Below are 21,779 nucleotides of genomic sequence, written 5' to 3'. Positions count from 1 at the left end.
AAATAGTATAGTGAGCAGTAATGACCATCAGTGCTGAAGGAATCTTACAAATGACTTTCTTATCATACATACACACATCTGCCTGCTATTCAGAATCAATTGTGCTCACACATTTCTAAGCCGAGAGTCAACAATGCCGCAGGCTATTTTGGATGTTTCAAATAATTACCGTGCAGCCACATTTCTGTAACTTGACCTCCACTAAATTGATTTACCACACTATTTGCATTGTAACACAGGAAAAGCGTCTCTGCAATTAAAGCTATGGAAAGGAAAGGGAGGAATGTGCAAATCCATCTGACAAGACAGGACCAAAGAAGGAGACATCACATCTGACACTGAAGACGTATCGATAACAGATGCATGATTAAAAAAAAGTATATTTCTGACTTTAGATACAATCAGACAAACTAGTTCATGCAAATGTGCATATTTCTCATATCTCTGTGTGCAGTTGGGTGTAAACAGGAATATACAACTATCTATGAGAATCACTGACATCAACACTCAAAGCACACCATCGGTGAAGGAGATCATGAGTTACATTTGTAAACACAAGATTTAAAGTGGTGTTTTTGTGTGATTCTTTGTGGGGAAAAACAGTTATGTCAATTAAATCAACAAAGCGATTAGTCGAAATAATGATGTTGATGAATTCCTTTGGTCGAGGCCTTCTACTGCACTGTTTGTCCTTATTGGTGATCCTCCATGATGTTTGAAAATGATTCCATTCATATGACAAACACCAATCAATACAGATTAAAAGTATCTACCGATGGTCCCCTGGAGGGCAGCAAGGCAAGGCTGACCAATTACCGCACTGCTTAATCTCAATGGTATAGGCTGTCAGAGAAGCAGCACGGCAGCTCTGCGTTATCATCCATCTTTAATGAGGCGTTCAGCGATGAACCCATGCACTCTGTGCATCATCTGTATACGATTGTCTACACATGCTGTCATTCGGGCCTCACTGCTCGGCTCATCATCTTACAAAGCTCATGTCAGTCTGAAATTGGTCTCGCTTGACTCGCTGCTTGGTTCGTGTCGAGATACATTTCACGGCTTCCAGAGCAACACACGGAACCTGAGCGAGGCAGCACCTTCTGGGATTTCAGATTTTGCAAGCATCAAACCAGGCTTCTAATTGACAGCTGGGCTATTCATCCTGCGCAGCCACACTGGCAAATGTCAGAAGAAGTCAAGAGGTAAAATCATTGTGTAGCAGGCCCTCTCACTGTGCCTGAACAGAATACTGCTTGTAGGCTGCCCTTCTCTGTCAGCCACACTTGTATTTCCCCATAAAAACATTTTATTAGCGTCTAGTGCTCACTTAACTTATAGACACTGGGATTCTGCCAAATGGGGTGCAATCTTAACATTGTAGCATAGTGGCTATGAAGGCACATTACCGGCACGCAGAGAGAAACCTGAGTCTGCTGTTAGCCTGCGAGGAGAATGACAATTAGCATGTTAGCCTAGCCCTCTTGGAGGTTAATTGAGACAGGTTGCTGAAGGGCTGTGGCGATGGCGGTGCCGTGTAATCCGAACACTTCCTTATCCGTCTCTGAGAGCTGATATGTGCTTGTATGTTCACCCAAAGGGTTGGCCTCACAGAGCCACGTATGTTACTAAGAGAGAGAGAGCTGATCTCTAAATAGGAAGCACAAACACCGCCTGCTGAGATTTTTGAAGGTCACTGCCGAGTCCTCTACACACTCTCTCTCTATCTTTCTCTCTCTCTCTCGGCTTCCCAGATTTCTAAGGGTGGGTCGCAAGCTAAGGGGAGCCAAGATGAGGGAGAGAGTGGGAGATGGCTGGCTCTGCCTGATAATCCACACCAGAAAAAGGCTACTCCCAGGGCTGTGCACGTGCTGGCCTGGCTGGCTGCTGCGATTCCATGCAGTGGCATGGAAGGTTGGGACATTTCTAGTATTGCAACACCTCTGTATGACAAACCTAAAATAAGAATCTGACTTGATATGAACATATAGTTTAATGTGTACAATTGGTGAGAGAATCTCAGCAGCATAGAGAAACATTGCATGTGCACGTAGACTCTATATTGAACAATTCTTACGTCCGTTTCTCTGTCACTCTCACATACAAAAAGCATTTGCAGATTTAAGAAACATAAGTGAGCATGAAGATTAAAATGCAAAATCAACTAGTTTGCAGTGGAACCATTGGCAGGTAAGGAAAATACATGCTGACATCCTTCTTAATTTACAGCTTGAATACCGGTGAAAACACACAAACCAAGACATGTCCATGCGATTATCAAAATAGCATCATCTCAACTCTTCTGTCTAATCGCTGAAATGGCTGCAGAAGCATTTAGTATGATTCCTATGGCCTGGCTATAGGGAGAAACAGTTTAAGGACAACAACAGCTGAGGAAGAAAGCTGGTAGAAACCATAAGCCATGATCCTGCTGGCTACTAGCACTAGCTAGCTATCTCCCTCTTGCAGGCCTCCTTAGCCTAGCCGGTCTCAACTACCGGATCTATACGCAAATGGTTTTCCATGCCAGTTTGACAAGGCAATTTCTAATGGTGGGAATGCCTGTCTCGCACCATTCCCCATGTGGAGCCAGGTATACCCGTCCCCTCTAACCTTTAACCTCTGAATAGTTCCTTGGGCGTGGAAGTCCTTTTAATAGTCCGGTGACTGGCCAAAGAAGACATAACAGCATGACAGCAGGGGAGCCGGGGAGCACGGTTTGGGTAAAGGGGGGTTGACCTCTGTGTCTGCCTCATGATATACATAGTATGGCCTGATATATAGCCTCTCCTTGTCTGTGAATTACCATACATCAGCATGGCACACTACAGTTGTCCCTAGATGGCACACTACAGTTGTCCCTAGATGGCCGTCAAATCAGGCCCAGAGAATTCGGGATTAGGGCCTTAAAGGGAGGATCTCCGCTAAAGAATAACCCATGAGTCACACACTCCATATTAGAGTATGTACATGGAAAGTTAATCAGTGATGCTGGACAGAGCAAGTTTCTAAAAGCGTACATCAAATTGACTCTGTGTTACTGCTTTCCACTATTTTGTTTCATTGTAAACTGAATATCTTTGGAGTTTGGACCGTTTTTAACAATTTTCTGCCATTTTATAGATTAAATAAATAATCGATTCATCAACAAACTTGATGATAGTGAAAAATGTCTTTAGTTGCAGCCCTACTCCTGATAAGAGGGGCTGGGGACAGACATTGCCTGCTGTAGTGGAAACTGGTCACGCTTTGCCCCGGGACAGCTGTGAGACATGCTCACTCACATCAAGTGTCAACAACACATGACAAGACACATGCAACTCAACCACTGGTCACAAGAATATAGTGGTCCTCCTATACGCACACACATTCCTGAGATGACATCGAAAGCTAAGGAAGTGTACATGAATATAGCCGCGTGTGCACAGCAAGTCTTAAGGGCTTAAACATTTGCCTGAGGAAATCCACGGTTTGGCCACTTTGTCAAATTGTCTTCATATTCCAGGGTTTGGCACAGTCATGCTTGGCTAAATTACGGAGCTAGCAGCTAATGTACGGAGGTTACATTGAGTTATATTATGATGTGTTCAAGCTCTATCAATAAAAACAATAGTATACGGCGAGGGTAAATTATAACGTTATCATGATGTGTTCAACTGTAGTCTTGTAAAATCGAGGTTTTGGAGAGAGACTTGAATACATGACCCTAACGCTAGCTCTAAAAGGCTTATAATACATTATTAAATCTACTATAGCAAATAACCCCGATAGATGACAATGTAAAAGGATAACATTTAGAATTTTTGACAGTTTACACTGACTTAGGAACAGTTGAGATAATTTCAGAGACAGAAGTGAAAAAAGTTAGTAGCCTTGAAACCAAGAATGTAACATGACACTTAATGCACTAAATGGATTTAGCTTTGACAGATAATATTATTTTAGAAGAGAGAATAGTCGTTAGCATACTTGATTACTAAAATAACTGATAGCTGAAGCCCTATAAGTCTTTATCAAGTGTCATGTGTGATCCAGTGGTACTTTGTGTACTCGATTCATTTCTTCAATTAGCTCTGGAATCCAATAAGCCAGCGAGGGCCGAGCCGGGCAAAGTTAGGCTGAGGGTAGTGAGAGCGACAGCTGATGTCAGGGTGTGTGCTCCGTGCTGCTCTGGCGAAATGCAGCTGGTCTGTTGCCAAGCAAAAAAGAATACACAGGCTCACAACAGTTCCTCTCTGCAGGAACCTCCGCAATCCATCCCACTTAAAAGGTAAGCGCAGTGAAGAGAGTCCCAGCATGCCTCCTTCCCCCTGCCATAGTCTGGGCTTTTCCTCGTCACATAAATGTAGACACAGACTCGGACACATGCGAACACCGAGGCGGGTTTCAAACTCAGGTTTGATGAATTGCTCTGCAGTGAAAGCCAAGCCGTCGTGTATGAAATATCAATCACAATCTTCATTTATGGAAATGCCTTGTGATGATTTAAAATTGACCAACGCTGCCATCTCATGAGACGGCCGATCATAAGATGGATTTGTCCTAATGTTGGTAGTTTAGTGATCATAGGCGTGCTTTATCATAAACCCTCGACCTGCAAACTGACAAGGGCGAGAGGAAATGGAGCCTATAGGCACCAGATGTTTCCTCCCCACACGTCTTTATTAGTCGCATCGCAGGAGCAGAGTCTGGCCCTCAGTGAGGAGAACCAAGGCACAGCACATCAAACTCTCATTAGATAGGATGAAACTTTAATGATCCCATGATTGCCATGGGGACACTGGGCTGGCGGAGCAGCAAACAAACATGAGAAAACGCATGAGCTAAATACAAATGGTCTTGGAGCAAAAGAGGACAGTAGTAGCAAGTAAGTATCTGTTAAATAGAAACGTATAAGACAAAATGTCATGTGGCAAAAAAGTATGGTTGATAGCATTAAGACTTGCAGAAAAGGTAGTATCAAGATTAGATTGTACAGGCGGAGCAGGTACTGTAGCGCCAACAACGCTCTTCTTGAGCTGTTTGGAGAGAAACAACTATACAATCCTGTCGGCTGTTGGCTCTAAAGTGCATATAAAACGGTCCATGTTGCACCTGAGGGGGGTGAGGGGGAGGCTGAACAAAAGTACAACAGCCTTGTTTGGAGGTGTATTTTTGTAGTCCTCATTTATACCTCACTATGACACAGGGATATAATGTGTAGTTTGGTGCTTGGGTTGAAACACTCGGCTTGTACAGTGCGCCTCTGTATCGTTGGTTCGGACCAGTTTGCAGCTGATGTGTGCTTTAGCCACTCCATGTACATTGAAGACTGAACCGTCTGCCTCCTTGCTGCTCTATGACAGATGCCAGTTACCGCTCCATCTCAAGTTCACCAACAGCTCCTCCTCTTACTGACGCAGAGCTGCAGACTGTTCGCCTGAAGATGAAGCGGTCTTCTAAACACCTGTCAATGCTCTCTTGTGTAAAGTAACGCAAACTATAGTTGCGACCCTTAGCTACATTACACCCGCATAAAAATGTCACTTTTTCAGCAAGCAAATCACTTTAACTGGTCAGTCACATGACGGCTAATAGTGCATAATATAAGTTATTGTTAAAGACTTAGCTGACATTACCTACTGCCTTATTTACCGGCTCACAAAGACTAAAACTAGTTGCCCAATCATTTATTCATTTTTTTTAAGTTTCAAAAGTTCCCCTAAAGGCCAACTTAAAATCTTAAAATCAGTTTTTAGTTTCTGACAAACAGTCCAAAACCCAAAGATATTCTGTTTGTGATCATACTTTTATGATCAACTATTCCTTTCAGCTCTCATAAAAAAAATAGCTATTTGGAATGAGACATTTTTAAATCCCCAGCCCGACAACAGACCATGTCAGCTATTTCTAATTTTCGAATAAAGCCGTGTTTTCAGAGAGCCGTTGTGCCATTCAATGTTTGAACAGAGATTGGTGGCCACAAATGCAAAGCCTCAATACTCCTCCTCCCCACGCATCCCAAATAACAGAGGCATCATATAAGAACTCCTGGAGGTGGCATGACGCAGAGCAGAAAACTAGACCGTTAGATAACCATACAGCAGTGAAGCAGCACAGCACAGAAGAAAGGGAACATAGAGCAGACGTATATGCCAACAAGCCTTGCAACATGAAAGTGGTTTCCTCCACCGGTTGTGCTTCCGTTCCCGTCATGCATATGCATTAGCATTGTCCTGAGTGAGTCTTTCCCCGAGTAGGAAAACCCCTTCATTTAGAATGTGTGAAGTCTCGAGACTGCACTGTGAAAAGAGAGTGAAATAATGAAGCTCATCCAGACGGCCTGATAACTGGTGTTTGCAGAGCGCCGTAGTGTAGGGAAAATCAATAACAAATGTGTTTGATATGTGGTTTAAAAACGGCACTGGAGCACTCTGAAACACCCGGCAGAGAAATGGTGCCATAAATGTTGCCATTACTCGCAGTTGTTAAAAAAAGAAAATCAATGTGGGTTTGGTGGGTTTATTTCATTTGATGTTGCTTTTTTAGTCCACCCGGTAGACGGCACCAGAACTATAAAACAGCTGCGTTGTTGTTGTCTCAAATACGATTTCCCTGTCTTGTTTTAGAACGATAAAAAGTTGATTATACCCGGTTATCATCAGACTACTGTCTTTAAACAGTCCAGAAGTCTCAAAAAGTTGCACTGCACAATTTTTCTTTGCTGCATCCACTTATCTCATTCCTTCCTCCAGCATGATGTATATGACCCATGACCTCTCCCTTATAATCCTGACAGAGAAGAGGGCCATTTAAAAGAATTAGGACACAGCTGTGTGCCAATGACAGAGCACGGGAGGACACCATGCAATGCAACACCCCCACTCAAAACCCTTCTGACACCCTCACACCCTCCCGTTTCCACTTCCTCCTGTGTCTCTCTCTCTCTCTCTCTCTCTCAGAGTTTCCACCTCCATTTCCTTGCCTCTGATTCCAGGTTCCCAGTACTGTCCAGAGAAAGCCCACCGCCCCTCAACGCCAACTATATATCCTGTTTCTGACACAATGCAACTTAGCCGGCCGCGCTAGTCAGCTGAACAGAGATCCAGTTTCCCCCTTCTTAATACTCCTAACAAGCCTTTTCCCTCTGCAGCCAAGTGTCAAGCCAACCAAAGTCACCTAACGGGACGGCTCTGCCTTTCTACACGCACAGCAACACAGCAGCACAGGGGAGGGAGTGCAAACTGAAACGTGCTTTCATTTTATCCCAGTTTCTCCTCTTTTGCAAGAGATGAGACGCAACCAGATACCCACCAGCAGTCACAAGATGGATACCTCATTATAATTGCATGGTTTACTTCCATCACTTTCCTAGCAAGACGGTTAGAAGTATATGCAGGATGGCATACGGTTGGGTGCCTTCTCTAATACATGGGATTCATGAGCGTGACAAACTGACATGAGGCCGACAGCCAAGTAATAACCCAAATAGCATAACAGGAGTTATCTCTCAATGTAAATAGGAGCTGTTTAGACGGGACAATTTGGCCTATTTTAAATCTGATATCATGTAAATGTCAACTTGTGTTTTTCAATATGCAGCCAAGAGCCGGGCTGGACAATCTGTGTATGTTCACGTCCTATCCAAAATCTAGTTCCATCACAGCTTAATTGAACATAATCTGTAATGGGATTTTTTTTTTTTTGTGCACATTGGCAAGTGTGGGGCTGGGAGATATGGACGAAATGAAGTACCACTATTATTTAGAATATCTCTCAGATAAACCATTTACATAATTCATAAATGTATGCAATATCACATTTGAAACGATCAAATTGGTGTTCAGTGGCTTTAAGCAGAGCAATGGAGGCTATTTTCTGCTGTTTTTGTCAGTTTAAGGAGGATGACTCTATGCCCTGTCTTCCACCTGTCATAATACCAAACAGACACGGGCAGAAAAGGGCCAAGGCCAACGAAAAGGACATGGGAGACGAGCAGCAGGAGGGGCACGGCTCAAAAGGATGAGGGAGCTCACCGTTGCTCCCTCCTTCTTCCAGCCATCATTGTCACACCTTCCTCTTTTCAACCCCTTTGTGCTTAATGCTGATGACAGACTCACTTGCCATTACCTAATTTATTTATTTGTTTTGTATAAAACATTCTCATTCCAAGCGAGAAAAAGAACAGACCATGTTTCGCACACTCCAAGCAACATTTCCCTCTGTTCAGTCAACATTACTCTCTCTTCAGCCAGGGGACCACTTGCACTATACACAAGTGCGTGAGTCATGTATGAAGCAGGCTTTAATACACACGTGAATCAGCCATGATTCATCGCTGAAGCAGGCGACCCCGAGCAAAGTAATGGCCAGTCACCCTTTTTCCTCCCATTTCGACATCAGTCCTGCAGACGGGTTACTTTCATCATCCCGCAAAGATATTCAATGTGCAGCAAAGACACATTGCAGCAACCACTGACTGTACAAATTAAAAAGGTTAATAACAGACAGCGGCGAGAAGAAATGATGTTTCCATGGACTATATTTTGCAGAGTTGTTGCATGCTATGAAGGAGACAGCCTTGATGTCGTTGGGTCTGCATTTAAAGTCCCAATGGACTTCATCAGGTCTCACTGGTGGAATGTTACCCTGGTACCCCCCCCCCCCCCCCCCCCCCGAAAGGTCTATTTTCACCCTAGAAATCAAGAGCTGGTGTGTCATGAGGATGGGCTACTATGATGCACGTTGAAGCAAAGCAAAATAAAATGAAGGAGCTGCTCTCCTCTCATCCCACCCGCATCTGTCATGCAACACCACCCCCTTCATTCAAGAGTGGGAGTTGGTAAACACAGCCAACGGATAACAACAATCGTATTCAAGGGATGCACTCATTATAAAAAGGCAGTGCTGCAGTTGGCACTGGATATCCGTTTGGTGGGTGCAGATTAGGAGGAAGCCATCGAAGTGGCATGTCATGTTCACAATGCAGGTCGTTACAGAACAAGAAGTCAGGCCAGTGTCACATTTTTTTTTTTAAAGCACACTATGTGCATCAGCGGTTTTGTGCGAGGCGTTCAAAGAGATTTCCACATCTACAAACTGACAGTGGGCCATACCTTGTGTTTGACGTTGCAGTGGCAGCAAACGGTATACATATATTTGAGTGTCCTCCACAGCAGGATGATGAAGAGACCCCCAAAAAACGTCACCATGGAGGAGGCGAGGAATGCCCACCACATGCGCTGTCCATTATTGTCGCAGGGCACCTCGGACGAGAACGGGATGACAACGTCTTCCATCTTGGATATTAAGATTGAAGAGCCCGGATTTCGATTATTATTGATATTGCTTGACCTCATAGAGCTGTCGCTTCCATGTGGAACGGTGCCACCTGCCTCAGCTAGCATTTAGGAGCCGTGGAGAGCCTGTGCCAGCGTCCCCAGCCCCACGAACCAGCCATATTGCTCGAGACAAACCAAAAAATAAATAAAAAATAAAAACCTTTTCCCTGTAAATTGTGCTCACCCACCCGATGTAGTCTCTTACTATAGTTTAGCAGCCTATGAATCGTTTATTCGTGACAGCGTGAGGCACCGCACACGCGAACCTGAACAAAATAGCGGGTCGGTGTCCCTTGGACAGAGGCATTTAAATCCGCAATATTGACGAATCTTAACCGCGTCTCAGTCCGAGGGGTTTTCAGGCTCTCTCACGCCAAAAGCCATGGTGAAGACGGCGTCGTTTGCAGCCGTCGACGCTGCCAATGATACGTCGAGTTGTAGTAAACACAACCAGTGAGAAATGTTCGCAGCCTGTTCTCGGCCGAGGCGACTTCTCTAGCCGTCTTCCATGCACGGGATTCTTGTCAATAAGCAGGCGGTGAATTCGATCGATCGATTTCACTTTCTTTACGCGTCAATCGACTGTGAACGAGTGGCAACAAAAAGAAAAAACCGATAGAAAGATCATTTAATTCTACAATTGGTTGACTGTCTTGCGGGCGTTTTCGTTGTCAATTCTGCGTAAAAAGGACGAGCGCTCGGGTGGATGTCACTGTCTCCATTCGATCCCCCGCAGCCCTGGCACGGAGCGGCCAGCTGAGAGAGAGCGCCTGTCAGATGCGCTCCAGAGGAGAGCGGGCAGATTTACAGGTAGGAGGGCGGAGCGACGCGCTTATAATAGGTAAAGATAGACAGAGGGCAGTGATACTGCGACGACGTTTATTCCAAATGCCGACCGGTCTGCGCAGACCTCGGTCTACAATTGCGCCTCTGCGTCTTTGATGCGCGCCAATGAGTGACGCACGTCTCAAAAAAAACAAAAACGAGGAGGCTGTGGAAAGCAAGCTATATCTATCAGTGATGCATTTAAGGATTATAGCAGCCTATATAAACATCACATGAAATGATGAGTCATAGGAAATGTCGTGATGACAGTGTGGATATCAAACGACAATATAAAGTGAGGTTACTCTTCATTGATTCCAACACTGTCACGCTGTAGGGATCCTATTGCACTGACTTGTCATTAAGGGTAGTGCTCCCCTTGTTCAATTACTGAGTCTGTGGCTTGTCACCCATGGCTGAGATGGTGAGAAGGTGAAAATGGACTTCAATAAATACCCACACGTGTAAACACACACACACACACACACACAAACACACGCACACACACACACAGGGTGCTTGTCATGAATGTCCTTTTCCGGTCAATTACAGTAATATCCTTACACTTTTAGCTCACATATTAGGTCAAAAACAGGTGTGAATTGGTGAAGCATGACTCAAGTAGTCAGCCAGACCAAAGGATATGGGGAAACAGCTGGCACGGGGCCCTGAATAACCACTGAACCATGTGCGCCAGACCAGGCAGGTGCACACCACACAGCCACCGGTGTCACAAGGCCCCGGACTTCTTGGAGATTGTTTGCAATAAACCCTCAATAATCTGTCCACAAGGCTCTAGGATCTAATGTATCACCAATATCAGCAACTATTTAAGTATACTTATAAGTTACCTAATAAATGTCCCATGAATGTGGAATTATTATTGCTTCTCAAGCACAGATCATTTGGAAAGTAAATATGCCGAAGTAAGGTGTGGCGAAGACGTGTGATTTATGTTCTGTGATGGTAATTTATTGTCTGGGAAATAGTAGCGCTTCTACAGAAATAGCTTCTGTAACAGAATCCTTTAACCTGGGAGGGAGGGAACTGTAAAAGACCAAAGACAAGGAAATCTGTAAATTATAGCACAACGTCAGAGTTATGAGTGTCTATGCAAGCATTTGGACTTCAACAGGTCAACACTGCTGTCCACATTTTTACCAAATAAAAATAAACTCAGATGCAACACGTTTTGAATGTTTGTGACATGATCCTTGTCCCATAATTTCATCCACATCATTTGCATCCAGTTTGCTTCAGAATGGCCCTGCAGCCAAACACCAACATTAAAATCAGAAAGTGTAATCTTTTAGGTTTTACCTTTAGAATAGCTATTAGAATGGGCCCATGTAGAGCAGCTCTGAAGATGTCCTCCTGCTGGTAAAATGGTGAACTGGTCACATTAAGCACAAACAATGCTGCTCTACAGCAGTGTCATGGAGCACCTATACCTCCATTTGTATTCTTTCAAGCACTGCAACATTTTAATGAGAAAATTACGTTCATGCTAGAACCAAGGTGATACTAGTCAGGAATTATTAAAGACGATAGTTCCAATGCCTCATGAGTGTTTTACTAATGCTCATCTTTATTCAATGAATCCTGTTGTTTTCAGGGAACAAGTGAGGTGTAAATCACAGGTTAATTTACAAATATATTGGCACATCATTCATGCTGTAAACAACAGGGAATCTTACTCCATACTCTGTGAACAAGCCTATTGAGATCCAACCTCCGAGGCAACAATACGCTATAGAGAGGACACAGAAAGTGAGAGCATCAGCAACACATGCTACATACGTCGTGTGTCATAATAAATCTTGCTGCCGTTTATTGCTGGCAGCAGAAGCAGGGACTTAAATTGATCATCCCCCATGAAAGGCCAGCTGTTGGGCGAGCGGTTCCTGTGGGCCAGCAGAACTTTAACCGGAGGGTCTCAGTGCTGACAGATGAGGAGATTAACACGAGAGCATGTCAGGTGGTAATCCCACAGGACATTTTGAGAGGCTGATGAGGTAATGTGCTGGAGAACCAGCAGAAGGCTGAACCGGACAAACTCATCCCATCATGCACTCAGAGATGGGAAAGGCCACGGCTTGCCAGTGTGGACTACAAAGATCCTTTGCTGTCAGACGTGAGACTTCTCAAGTTCAGTTGAGCTGTCAGCAGCTGTCTTGAAACAGACACCTCACCAGGAGAGCTGGAGACCCTAGCCCTTTCTAAAACAGGGAAGAGGGTACTTGGAGGACATTAAGAATAGGAGCACGATACAGCAGACCTGAACTTAAAGTATAGTGAAGAAATGAGTGACCCAAACCTTGAGCGACATTCTCTGGAGAGCATTGACAAGCTTGAACAATTAGGCCTGGGTAGCAGGGAGTTTGAGGCATTGGTGGATGTTTTGGAGACACTGGGTGCTCTCTTGCCCCAATGAAGCCGACAGGCAGCTGGAGGGTACTCCTCCACTGTGCAAAGTGACATCATTGGCTGGAGGACCATGTGACCCCCTGATGCGGCACTCGGAGGAAACAACCTTTGGGCTAAAGGCGCCCAATCAACCAGCGAGATCTGGTGTAGCTACAGGCTGTCCAATTGCATGGAAAACAACTCTCGTAGAATATTGCAGAATTAGAAGTTTTTCTTGGAGTGTAGACCGAGTATGTGTTCATCATGTTCCTATAAGCCTGGGCACACGTTCATCAGCCTCATAAGAGTTGCATTGAGAGTGCAAATTTAGGAGTAAAAAGCTTAGTGTAACTCTGAAGGGATCACGTGAGTAGTGACATGCGGAGAAGGAATAGCCAATAAAGGACAATGATTCAAGGTAAATCTGCCATATTTTTCATTTTTTTATGAAAATCCATATCTGATGCATTTGTTTTTCACCAAAAACATACATCATTTTTGAAAAAGGTTCTTCATATTTGTGTGAATTCCCTCATATTTCCAGTAGGAATGAAAATGCGTGTATTAGAAAAATTAACTGGAGCAGGAAAGTAATTCTGCTGCCGGTAGACGACATTCATCCGACAGATCATATGATAAGGATAATTAAGCAGCATATTGGTAGTTTTGAAAATAAAGTATTCATGGACAGTGATTGCAAACAAAATAAAGCTTTATTGGTGGTGTTTGTACCCCTAAAAAAAAGGTGAAAAAAGCGAAGTAACATGCCATCAAGTGGTGTCAAATAAGGCTAAAACTGCTATGCTGAATTACACATATTGCTTTAGATAACATATCATTCATCACCAGTGATATTTTGTACAATCAATGCAGAGCATGCGTGAGGAGATGGGTGCTCACACATCTGTGTTCTCTACTCTTACCCCGTTTAAGAGATTATGATCACAATAAGACAACCTGATTAAATTAAGTCACTTAAGTGATTCAGATATTAGATTGAAAGATCCCTTAGGATCAAGATAATCACCAAAATCCTTTTGGGGCACGTTGGTCTTAATGTTTTAGTGTGAAGAAGACAGCACTCACTGACCTGTTGCCGTCAAACTGCAAAGCTTGATGTATGATTGTAGTGCTGCTGAGAAAAAAAGAAATGGAGCCACAGCACTTAAAAAGTGTATATATAAAGATGTGGCAAGGCCACATCTTTATCGCCCTCGCTCTCTGATATGCTGGCAGATATTGTCACTTATCTCAATTCAGAAAGTGAAGGCTATTTCATCCGCCCGCTTTTTCATTTATGCTGCTTTCAGCAAAATGGATTCCCTTTCATCCTTTTAGGCCACATCTCTGAAGGACACTGTCACATTTCAGCGAGACATTTACAGAGTTTCTTGTACGTCTTGAAAACCAAACCTAAATAAAAAGGCGGAGACAGAGCAGCCAGTTGAGAGTTATCTCACTTTTTAAACCTATATTGGTGAACCTATAAGCTATATAACTGTATATTGGTAGCACTTTATAACACCGCCTGTCCATATAGTCTCCTGATTTATCATGCAGTTCCTCTTAACTTAAGTGAAATATCAATAGCCTACAAATAAGATACTTACCAGCTCCTTACTGGTATTAAAATGTAGGTACAGCAGGACAAGAGAGTAACAATTGGGAATTTTAGAGGAAAGAATAAGTTATTTTACAATGTCAGAAAAACACAGTATAGCTTACAGTAAGTCTGTACTGTAAAATGTCACTCAACAGGGTGTGGGAGGAATAAATATCAGACTTAGTTCGTATTGTGATAGAGAAAATGAGTTTTATTCTCATGTTAATGTCTCAACATACAAATCACATTCTTTTTAATAAAAGAAAAGTTCATCAGTACCTGGCATCTACTGTAGACTCTTTCTAAAAATACAACAATTTCACGTTGCATCCCGCTCTCGCTCTACCATATGCTATCTACTCAGAAAAATAGTAACATTACAGTTGGCTTCTGCTTACTCTTTCAGCCCAATAGTCAAACTTGTGGACCAATTTTCCTTTGAAAAACTGTGCAAGAATAGATCCCTTTTTAATAATTCAAATAAGAAGTGATCCTTTTTTTTCCCAATTAAGAATAAAAGGCCATCAATGAAATGTAAGGAACTGATGTGACAGATAAAAACGTGAATTAGTTACAGAAGAAATTATAGTACCTATTCGTAGTCTACTGGAAACCTAGGAACAGTTATGTTTAAGGTTAACAGATAAACAAGTGCAAAACAGAAATATAAGGATAAAGTTGCCTTAGTGGATTTTGGCACAATAAGATACAGGATATGGTTGAGGAAGGGCAGAATATTTGTTGCCTCCTGAATAAAAAATACAATTAAATAACAATGAAAAGTCACTAACATTTAAACAGATCAGAGGAAAATCCTTTAAGATATTACCCCTGCACATTTTGCTTCATAGTGTCTCTTTTAATGAGTACGTCGACAAGTGACTGATAACCAACCACAAAAAACAAAAATAAATTCTTTAAAAAACATGCTAATACCTGCTAAGACATGACTTGACCGCCAGACGTTCCTAGGCGTATGAACTAGTAAAAATACATGTAATATATATTTATATATATTTGTTTCTTTTTTTCCAGATGTATCTGCATACTGTATATGTTATACTCTATATTGTTGTTAAATATATGTTAAAGAGATAGAATGATAGTTACACAGTGGTCTGTCTAGCCCTGGAGTGCATTCTGAGGAGTTAACCCGTTGGCTGCCGCTTTGGGCCGACCCTCAAAACCTCACCATTGTCACGCGCTCTACGCTGTACTGGTCTAAAATCAGCCCCTAAAGTCATCTCGTCTGCCACGGGGGAAATGATGCATTGAATGTGGAAGAGAAACTTTCAAAAGGTCCTCTTAATGCTCTGGCTATACGTGACCAGGGGATGGTTTCAGATCAGTGTTGTTCTCCAAAGGCACTTCCGAAAGGCCCATTAAACTGTCCGCACACCCAGCTGCTATAGAAACACAATGCATAGAGCAAACATCGGTGTGTTTTTGGAGTTTTCATGGCCGTCACCGCTGGCAGTCCGGTTCAGTGAGACCACGGCTACATACTTCAGGGGGTTTGATGCTTTTTGCACTTTTGTGATGACACACCACGAGGAATGTGATGTCTGATCCTGGCATTCCATTTCTATAGCGTCGTATTCATTCGAGCAAACAACCATGATTCAACTTAAATTGTCATTACAATTCTCTCTCTCACACACACACACACACACACACACTTTGTTGTCAGTCGTCATCAACACGGGTGCATAATTGTAGGGAAACCATAAATGTCATTTGGTACATGGGAGGGTCAGGGGCCGGCTGAACTTCATTAGTGTCGAGGTTTGTGTACACAGGGGGGGAGGGACACGCATTCAAGCAAATATTGAACACCAATAGTCAGACTCGTCTTTTGACTGTAAACGGACGCCTATAATGCAGCATTACAAATACACCACCAGAATCCCTTAGGGAAGACTGACTGAACTTTTAACGTCGAGATCCAGTGCTACTAACCCGCTCCGGAAGCACACTATAAATCAAGACAAAGACAAAATAAAAAAATATCAATAATTTACATAACTAGCTCACTGTAGTGTACCTATTGGTATAGTGTGAAAGGGTTAATTAGTGTTTGGGGAATGGAGATGAAAGCCGCAGCTTGCTGTAGTGGCAGCTGGTTTCCTCTAGGGGCAGCCGAGTGGAGTCCACAGGACTTTACTTTGTTCTTGATCAACTATAGTGATGATCTGAGTGCAAATGTAAGGGAGGGTGCCGCCCTGGACAATACCTGAAAGCAAAGGGAACATTTATTACAGCGCAAATAAAGTCTGACTCACATAATAGGCATATTTTTTGTGGTTCATGTCGGTTTTCTGATTGTATACGAACCTGTGAAGAACTTGCTGTACTCTTGCTCTATCTTCTGCGCACTTTCAAATTGCTCCTTGGAATGTTTTTGAGATACTTTGTCCCGCAGATAAACCGGATCTTTCTGCTCCCTGTGAGAAAGAAAAAAAAAAAAATCAGAATAGTCATTAGAGCATTTAAGGTATGAATCCAAAACCAATGAACTCCTATGTTCCTCTAATTTAAATTGTGTCTAATTAAGCTTTCAATCATACAATGTCTGATGAATCCTGGCAAGACATACATAAAATACAACAAATACGACGTGAAGAAGGGATACAACCCTTGCACTGAGAGACTTTATTTTGAAATGAAAGAACAGCTGTTTGGGATTATGGTTGAGTTTGTGGTGGGATGCAGTGCTTTGACAGACGCGCCAAAGGGTTCATGGTGGGATGGAGAGTGTGAAGGCTTATCCTGCTCCATCCACTCATCCATATATATATATATATATATATATACACACACACACACACACACACACACACAGGGTGGGGGTGTCACCCGGACAGTGCATGTGGTTCAAAGAAATGCTACTTACTTGATCTGCTTTGCATTTTTGTAGCGGACGAAGACAACAATTGGATAAATGTGAACGCTGTGGAGCCTTTCGATGGCGTGCGGGGCGATGTCGAGCAAGCAGTGACAGCCCTGCATCAGAAAGAAGAAAGAACACACGACCAACAACTTCAGCTCTTCGTTTCAAAAGGCTCGACAACAATTGACACTTGCCGTTATGAGCAGGAATTTTTTCTCCTTTCGTTAAATCGCCATCTAAGATGAAAGCGCTGCGATAGCGATATCTTATCTTGAGCAGAGATTAAAGACAAATTAAATCTACTTCATCTTTCCTGAGAAAATTTCGAGAGAAAGAAAAGCACTGGCTAATACCTTATCGGTTATTTCCTTTATAGAAGCAACAGTGGTCACATCAAAATGGCCACTCCTGCGCTTGTAGTCAATGAAGAGGCAGTCTTTGACGCCCCGCTCGATGGCTTGCTGGGATGCCTTCATCACCTCTGAAGACATGACAGAAAGAGTTCATGAGAAATCACATGATGCAAATGACATTTTTACCAACTACTGTACAAACCCTCCCATTTCTTCAACCCTTAAGGTTTATTCAAGATGCAGAAATATCGTACAGTTTTTAAGAATGTAGATGCACTACTAGGCTTTTTTTCGATTGGCGATCGGATGTATTGACAATTAAAGGGGTTGTTCCTACACTGATATTGATGTGATTTTATCTACCAGCTTTTGTGATTATTGAAGCTTGAGTACAGTCGCAAAAAGCTAATGTTAGATAATGCTGACTAGTCGGCCTGATGATGTTTAATGTCCCCAACAAACTCTGTAATCTCATTGAGCCACAACCTTTTTTAAGACAAATAAAATACGTCAGTAAATACCCCACTCTTGAATTTGAGTCGATTCTTTTACGTCGTAGAACAACAGTTAAAATCTAAAAGCTTGTGTTAACCACGGACCTTACTCTAGGCATCTAACCCAAAAAAAAACCTGGTTTCAAAAGGGAGTGTAGACGAGCCGAACCATGCAGTGGAAATGAGGCATAAGACTAAGCTTCCCATGTTGGCATTTCACGAGCATGCTGTGACATAACTCCCCCCACCCCCTACTCCCGCTGCCCCTGGCGATCTCAAGTGACCACGATATAAAAATAGAAATGATGACCAACCATACGCAATATATATATATATATATTCCCCCTGATTTGTAGGACTGACAAACATCTGGATCAGATGATCTCACCCAGTACACATCTGCAGAACTTCCCAGGAGACTCTTTGACCAGCATCTCCTTGACGGCGTCAGTGAGCGGCCCAATGACGAGTACCGGTCGGGGAGAGCTGCACTCCACCTTCTGGACCCGCTGGTATGCCAGGCTCACACAGTCTGACACAAAGAACACGCCGATCAATCAAATATCCATTTTGGCGAGGATTTACACGATGCTATTTTGATTAAATATTTCCTCTCACCATCAAGGAAGGGGATGGAGTCTGTGCTGATGGCGTCCAGAGCCACCATTTCTTTGCTGTCTTTGGAGCTGCTGCGTTTGTGTTTCTGTTTCCTCCTGAAGAAGGATCTGCGGGCCGCTGCAGAGAGAGTCTTACCGGAGTCTTCCTTCATTTCTGTCACACTGTGTCTGCGGTAAAACTCTTGGTCCATCCTACACACACACACACACACACACACAGATTTAATTGAAGTGGATCCACAGCTGTGTATGCATCAGTGTAGAAAAGTAGGACTTTTAAAAAACAACATTTTCACTTGTGAGGATTGTCTTAGTTTGCTGTACTAAGGTAGTTCTGAGAGTAAGGGTTGGTTGAACAGAATAATAAATCTTTATTGATTTTAGCATTTGTTTAGAATGTATTGTTATTGATTACTGGCCCTTCAGGCACAGTCTGAGAACAACCACATTAAAAAAAGGAAATGTTTTGTAACATTAATGCACGTTTCCAGAGACACTCAGAGGACAACATGACCTTGCAGTAAATACAGAAGTGCAGTCTAAAACATATGGAGGAGAAGCGACGTTACATACGATTCCTATATTGCAGCAGTATGGCACAGCTTGTTGTGACAGCAGTTACAAACTGTCCTCAAGTTCAAAAATGGAAGTGTGTAAGCATTGCATTCTCCACCCACATGTACTTGCTGGGGATCTGCCCCCTCTGGATCTGCTGTGCGTTCTCATCTAGCTGCCAGGCAATCCACGTCCCGAAGCTGCCCTTTGGTAAAGACTCATCCACGTACAGGATGTCATCCTTCTTAAAACTGAGGTCCCCCTCGGCCTCCCCCACGCGGTCGTAAAGTGCTCTGGTGAGAGGGAGAGACGAATGGGGAGTTATGACGAGTAGGGCAGAAAGAGGGAGCGGAAGTTGATGAAGTCAGAGAGCAGGTGAGGTACCAGACAAGAAAGCTGTGAAGGGTGAGAAAAGATTAGAGAACGTTCATTTACTGACAATATAGGCCTTGCTCGCCTCTTGTTGGAGCCTCAAAAGTCATTAACGAGCAGCCCGTGACAGCCAGGCAGGCCGAGTGTATTTACTGCGGATGACATCACAAGCACACTTGCCTATATGACAAGTGACTGCGGCAGCTGAGGCAACATGCCCCGACAGACACCCAACAACAAAACGTGACTATTTTAGAGCTTCACTTTCCAGTGTTTTCTAATGGCCGAGAAAACACAGAGCACTAAAACGGATGAGGTGTTGGGTCTGCTGCGTAGGGAGTACAGAGATTGGATAACCTAAATTTGTGGTCTGATTCGCAGCATTGCAGTCACTCGGTGGATCTGGGATAATTGGTTAGAGAAAGATTCCAACTTGTCCAAGGGGCGCTCCAGTGGTGGTTCTATATATAGTAACATGGACAGAGATGAGGCTGCTGGGGGTAAATCAGTGTGGTCTTTATACAGAGCGGTTACAAATAAACGTCCGACAATGATCTGTGTGCATGTGTCATATATGTATGCACCTAATATAAAAGCCATCTCCTGGAACGTCCTTGAGCGTGCTGAAGTCATCTGGCCGATGCTGAACCTTAAATGTGACCGTCTCCGCAGGTTTCAGCATCTCGACGTACACCTCCTCTGCCGTCTTATTCTTCATATTCACCGAGTTGTACTGAAAGACAAGAGGTGATGAGAATGGGGGGGGAAGGGAAAGTGAACTTCACATCATGAAAAATAAGACAAACTCAGGCTGAGGAGCAGAGAAATTTGGGGATTGTCTCCACTCATCTGTATATTAATTCGCAATGCCTGTGAAGGCTCCACTAGTAAACAGCTACATTTTCCTCCAAGCTTTCAGCCGTGCTGAAGTGTCGCAGTATTGATTTGGGGAAGAAAACAAAAAAAGATGGATGAAGGACAGGCTGATGCCGTGCCGCCTAATGACAAAGCCGCATTGCAATTTCGGATAGCAAAGCCCTTTGTGGCTGAGAGCTAAGTGGGAGCATGCCACGAATTGTCTGTTATGAGTTTGCGGTGTTTGGGATGGATCACCAACGAGGAGTGAGAGAGAACGCAGAGGAGGAGAAGATCAATGAGGAACAAAGACGGGCAGGAAAATAGAAATGCCAGCGGCGTCTGGCAGCGCTCGAGTCCACAATAACAAAAGCACACAAAGCTTTGCAACGCCTTATTAGAGGAGTTCAGCTTTGAGATCACTTCAAATACCCGATATTACACCTACAACTCTACTGAAAATCCACAGCAATTCCATTTGTGAAATCGTATAAAACTCCCACTGAAAAAGATCCGTCTCTCCAGTTACACATCTGACAGAATAAAAGTACTCAAGTTATTGTAAATATGACAAAAACATATTGGCCACTTGCTACGGTGTTAGTGAACGACGTGCATTATGAAATTCCTAGGCAACAGGTGTCTATGCGTGCGTGTTTGAGTAAAAGCAGAGGTGCACGAGTCCACACCTCCTGAATGAGGTCCCCAGGAAGCAGACCATCAGGGCCTCTGGCAGGACTGTCCTCATCCAGGCTCTCTATGTAGACGCCCCGTAGGTTCCCTCCGCAGAGTGCGACTCCGACCTCCACCCCAGGCCTGCGCACCGTCACAAGCCGTGGCTCACCCACCATCCTGCTGCCCCCAGACGGCATTCTAGAGGACAAGTCATTTAGACAGTTACTAGAGTGTAATGGTGTGGGCATGGAGCAAGTATTTCTTTGACATCCAAACACACAGTTATGGTGGGGTTGTTTTATCTTCTGTCATTGTTTGTGTAGAGGTTTACCTGATGAAATTGTGGGGGCTGGTAGTGGGTGTGGTCTGCTTGGAGGAAGGAGTGAGCGTGCCCTCGTCCTGTTCGCTGAGCGTATCGATGGTGGAGTGATTGTCGGGGGTGGCGGCTCCGCTCCCCTGGGGAGTCGACTGAGTACTGACCGGCTCCAGACGGGAGCTGCACCGAAAGTCAAAAACAGGAAAGGTTTGACTCAATCAATAAAATGCACCTGGGTGAACATCTGCCATTTCAGAGACTCCTTTTGTGTCCATTCAGCTAAAAAAAAAAAAATAAAAATAAAGTGTGAATGCAATTAAAATGTATCATCTCGAAAAAAGATAAACTACAAATGCATTTAGAGAACTCCTGGCCATATAACACAGTATACATATCTCTTGCAGAGGTCTTGCTTCAACTGAAGCGGCTTCAGGAAGTAGCCGAGCAGCACACTTGGGGCTAACCCCCACACTGAACATCTACAGACCGTTCTACAGG

At 43.6% G+C, this 21,779-nt stretch overlaps 2 protein-coding genes across 13 annotated transcripts in view; both read right to left on the bottom strand.

The window, feature by feature from the left end:
* The window catches only part of kcnma1a (potassium large conductance calcium-activated channel, subfamily M, alpha member 1a), a 121,227-nt gene extending 110,966 nt beyond the window's left edge, over positions 1-10,261 (bottom strand). For all 10 annotated transcript variants that reach the window (XM_076085571.1, XM_076085567.1, XM_076085575.1 and 7 more), the window contains exon 1: positions 9,096-10,261. In XM_076085571.1, coding sequence (XP_075941686.1) covers positions 9,096-9,386 — 291 coding nt within the window. In that variant the 5' untranslated portion in view covers positions 9,387-10,261. The remainder of the gene's footprint in view (positions 1-9,095) is intronic.
* Positions 10,262-14,344: 4,083 nt separating this feature from the next.
* The window catches only part of dlg5a (discs, large homolog 5a (Drosophila)), a 32,044-nt gene continuing 24,609 nt past the window's right edge, over positions 14,345-21,779 (bottom strand). For all 3 annotated transcript variants that reach the window (XM_076085561.1, XM_076085563.1, XM_076085562.1), the window contains 10 exons: positions 21,297-21,461; positions 20,980-21,163; positions 20,020-20,168; positions 19,186-19,356; positions 18,510-18,700; positions 18,280-18,423; positions 17,398-17,525; positions 17,048-17,157; positions 16,489-16,598; positions 14,345-16,387 (listed from right to left, as the gene is read on the bottom strand). In XM_076085561.1, the coding sequence (XP_075941676.1) occupies positions 16,284-16,387; positions 16,489-16,598; positions 17,048-17,157; positions 17,398-17,525; positions 18,280-18,423; positions 18,510-18,700; positions 19,186-19,356; positions 20,020-20,168; positions 20,980-21,163; positions 21,297-21,461 (1,456 nt within the window). In that variant the 3' untranslated portion in view covers positions 14,345-16,283. The remainder of the gene's footprint in view (positions 16,388-16,488; positions 16,599-17,047; positions 17,158-17,397; positions 17,526-18,279; positions 18,424-18,509; positions 18,701-19,185; positions 19,357-20,019; positions 20,169-20,979; positions 21,164-21,296; positions 21,462-21,779) is intronic.

Source organism: Anarhichas minor, unplaced genomic scaffold, assembly GCF_050575085.1.
Source record: "Anarhichas minor isolate MPS153535 unplaced genomic scaffold, ASM5057508v1 ptg000174l, whole genome shotgun sequence".
In the NCBI taxonomy this organism is placed as follows: domain Eukaryota; kingdom Metazoa; phylum Chordata; class Actinopteri; order Perciformes; family Anarhichadidae; genus Anarhichas; species Anarhichas minor.
Note: the sequence above shows the minus strand (reverse complement) of the source record. Positions and strands in the feature narration are given on the sequence as shown.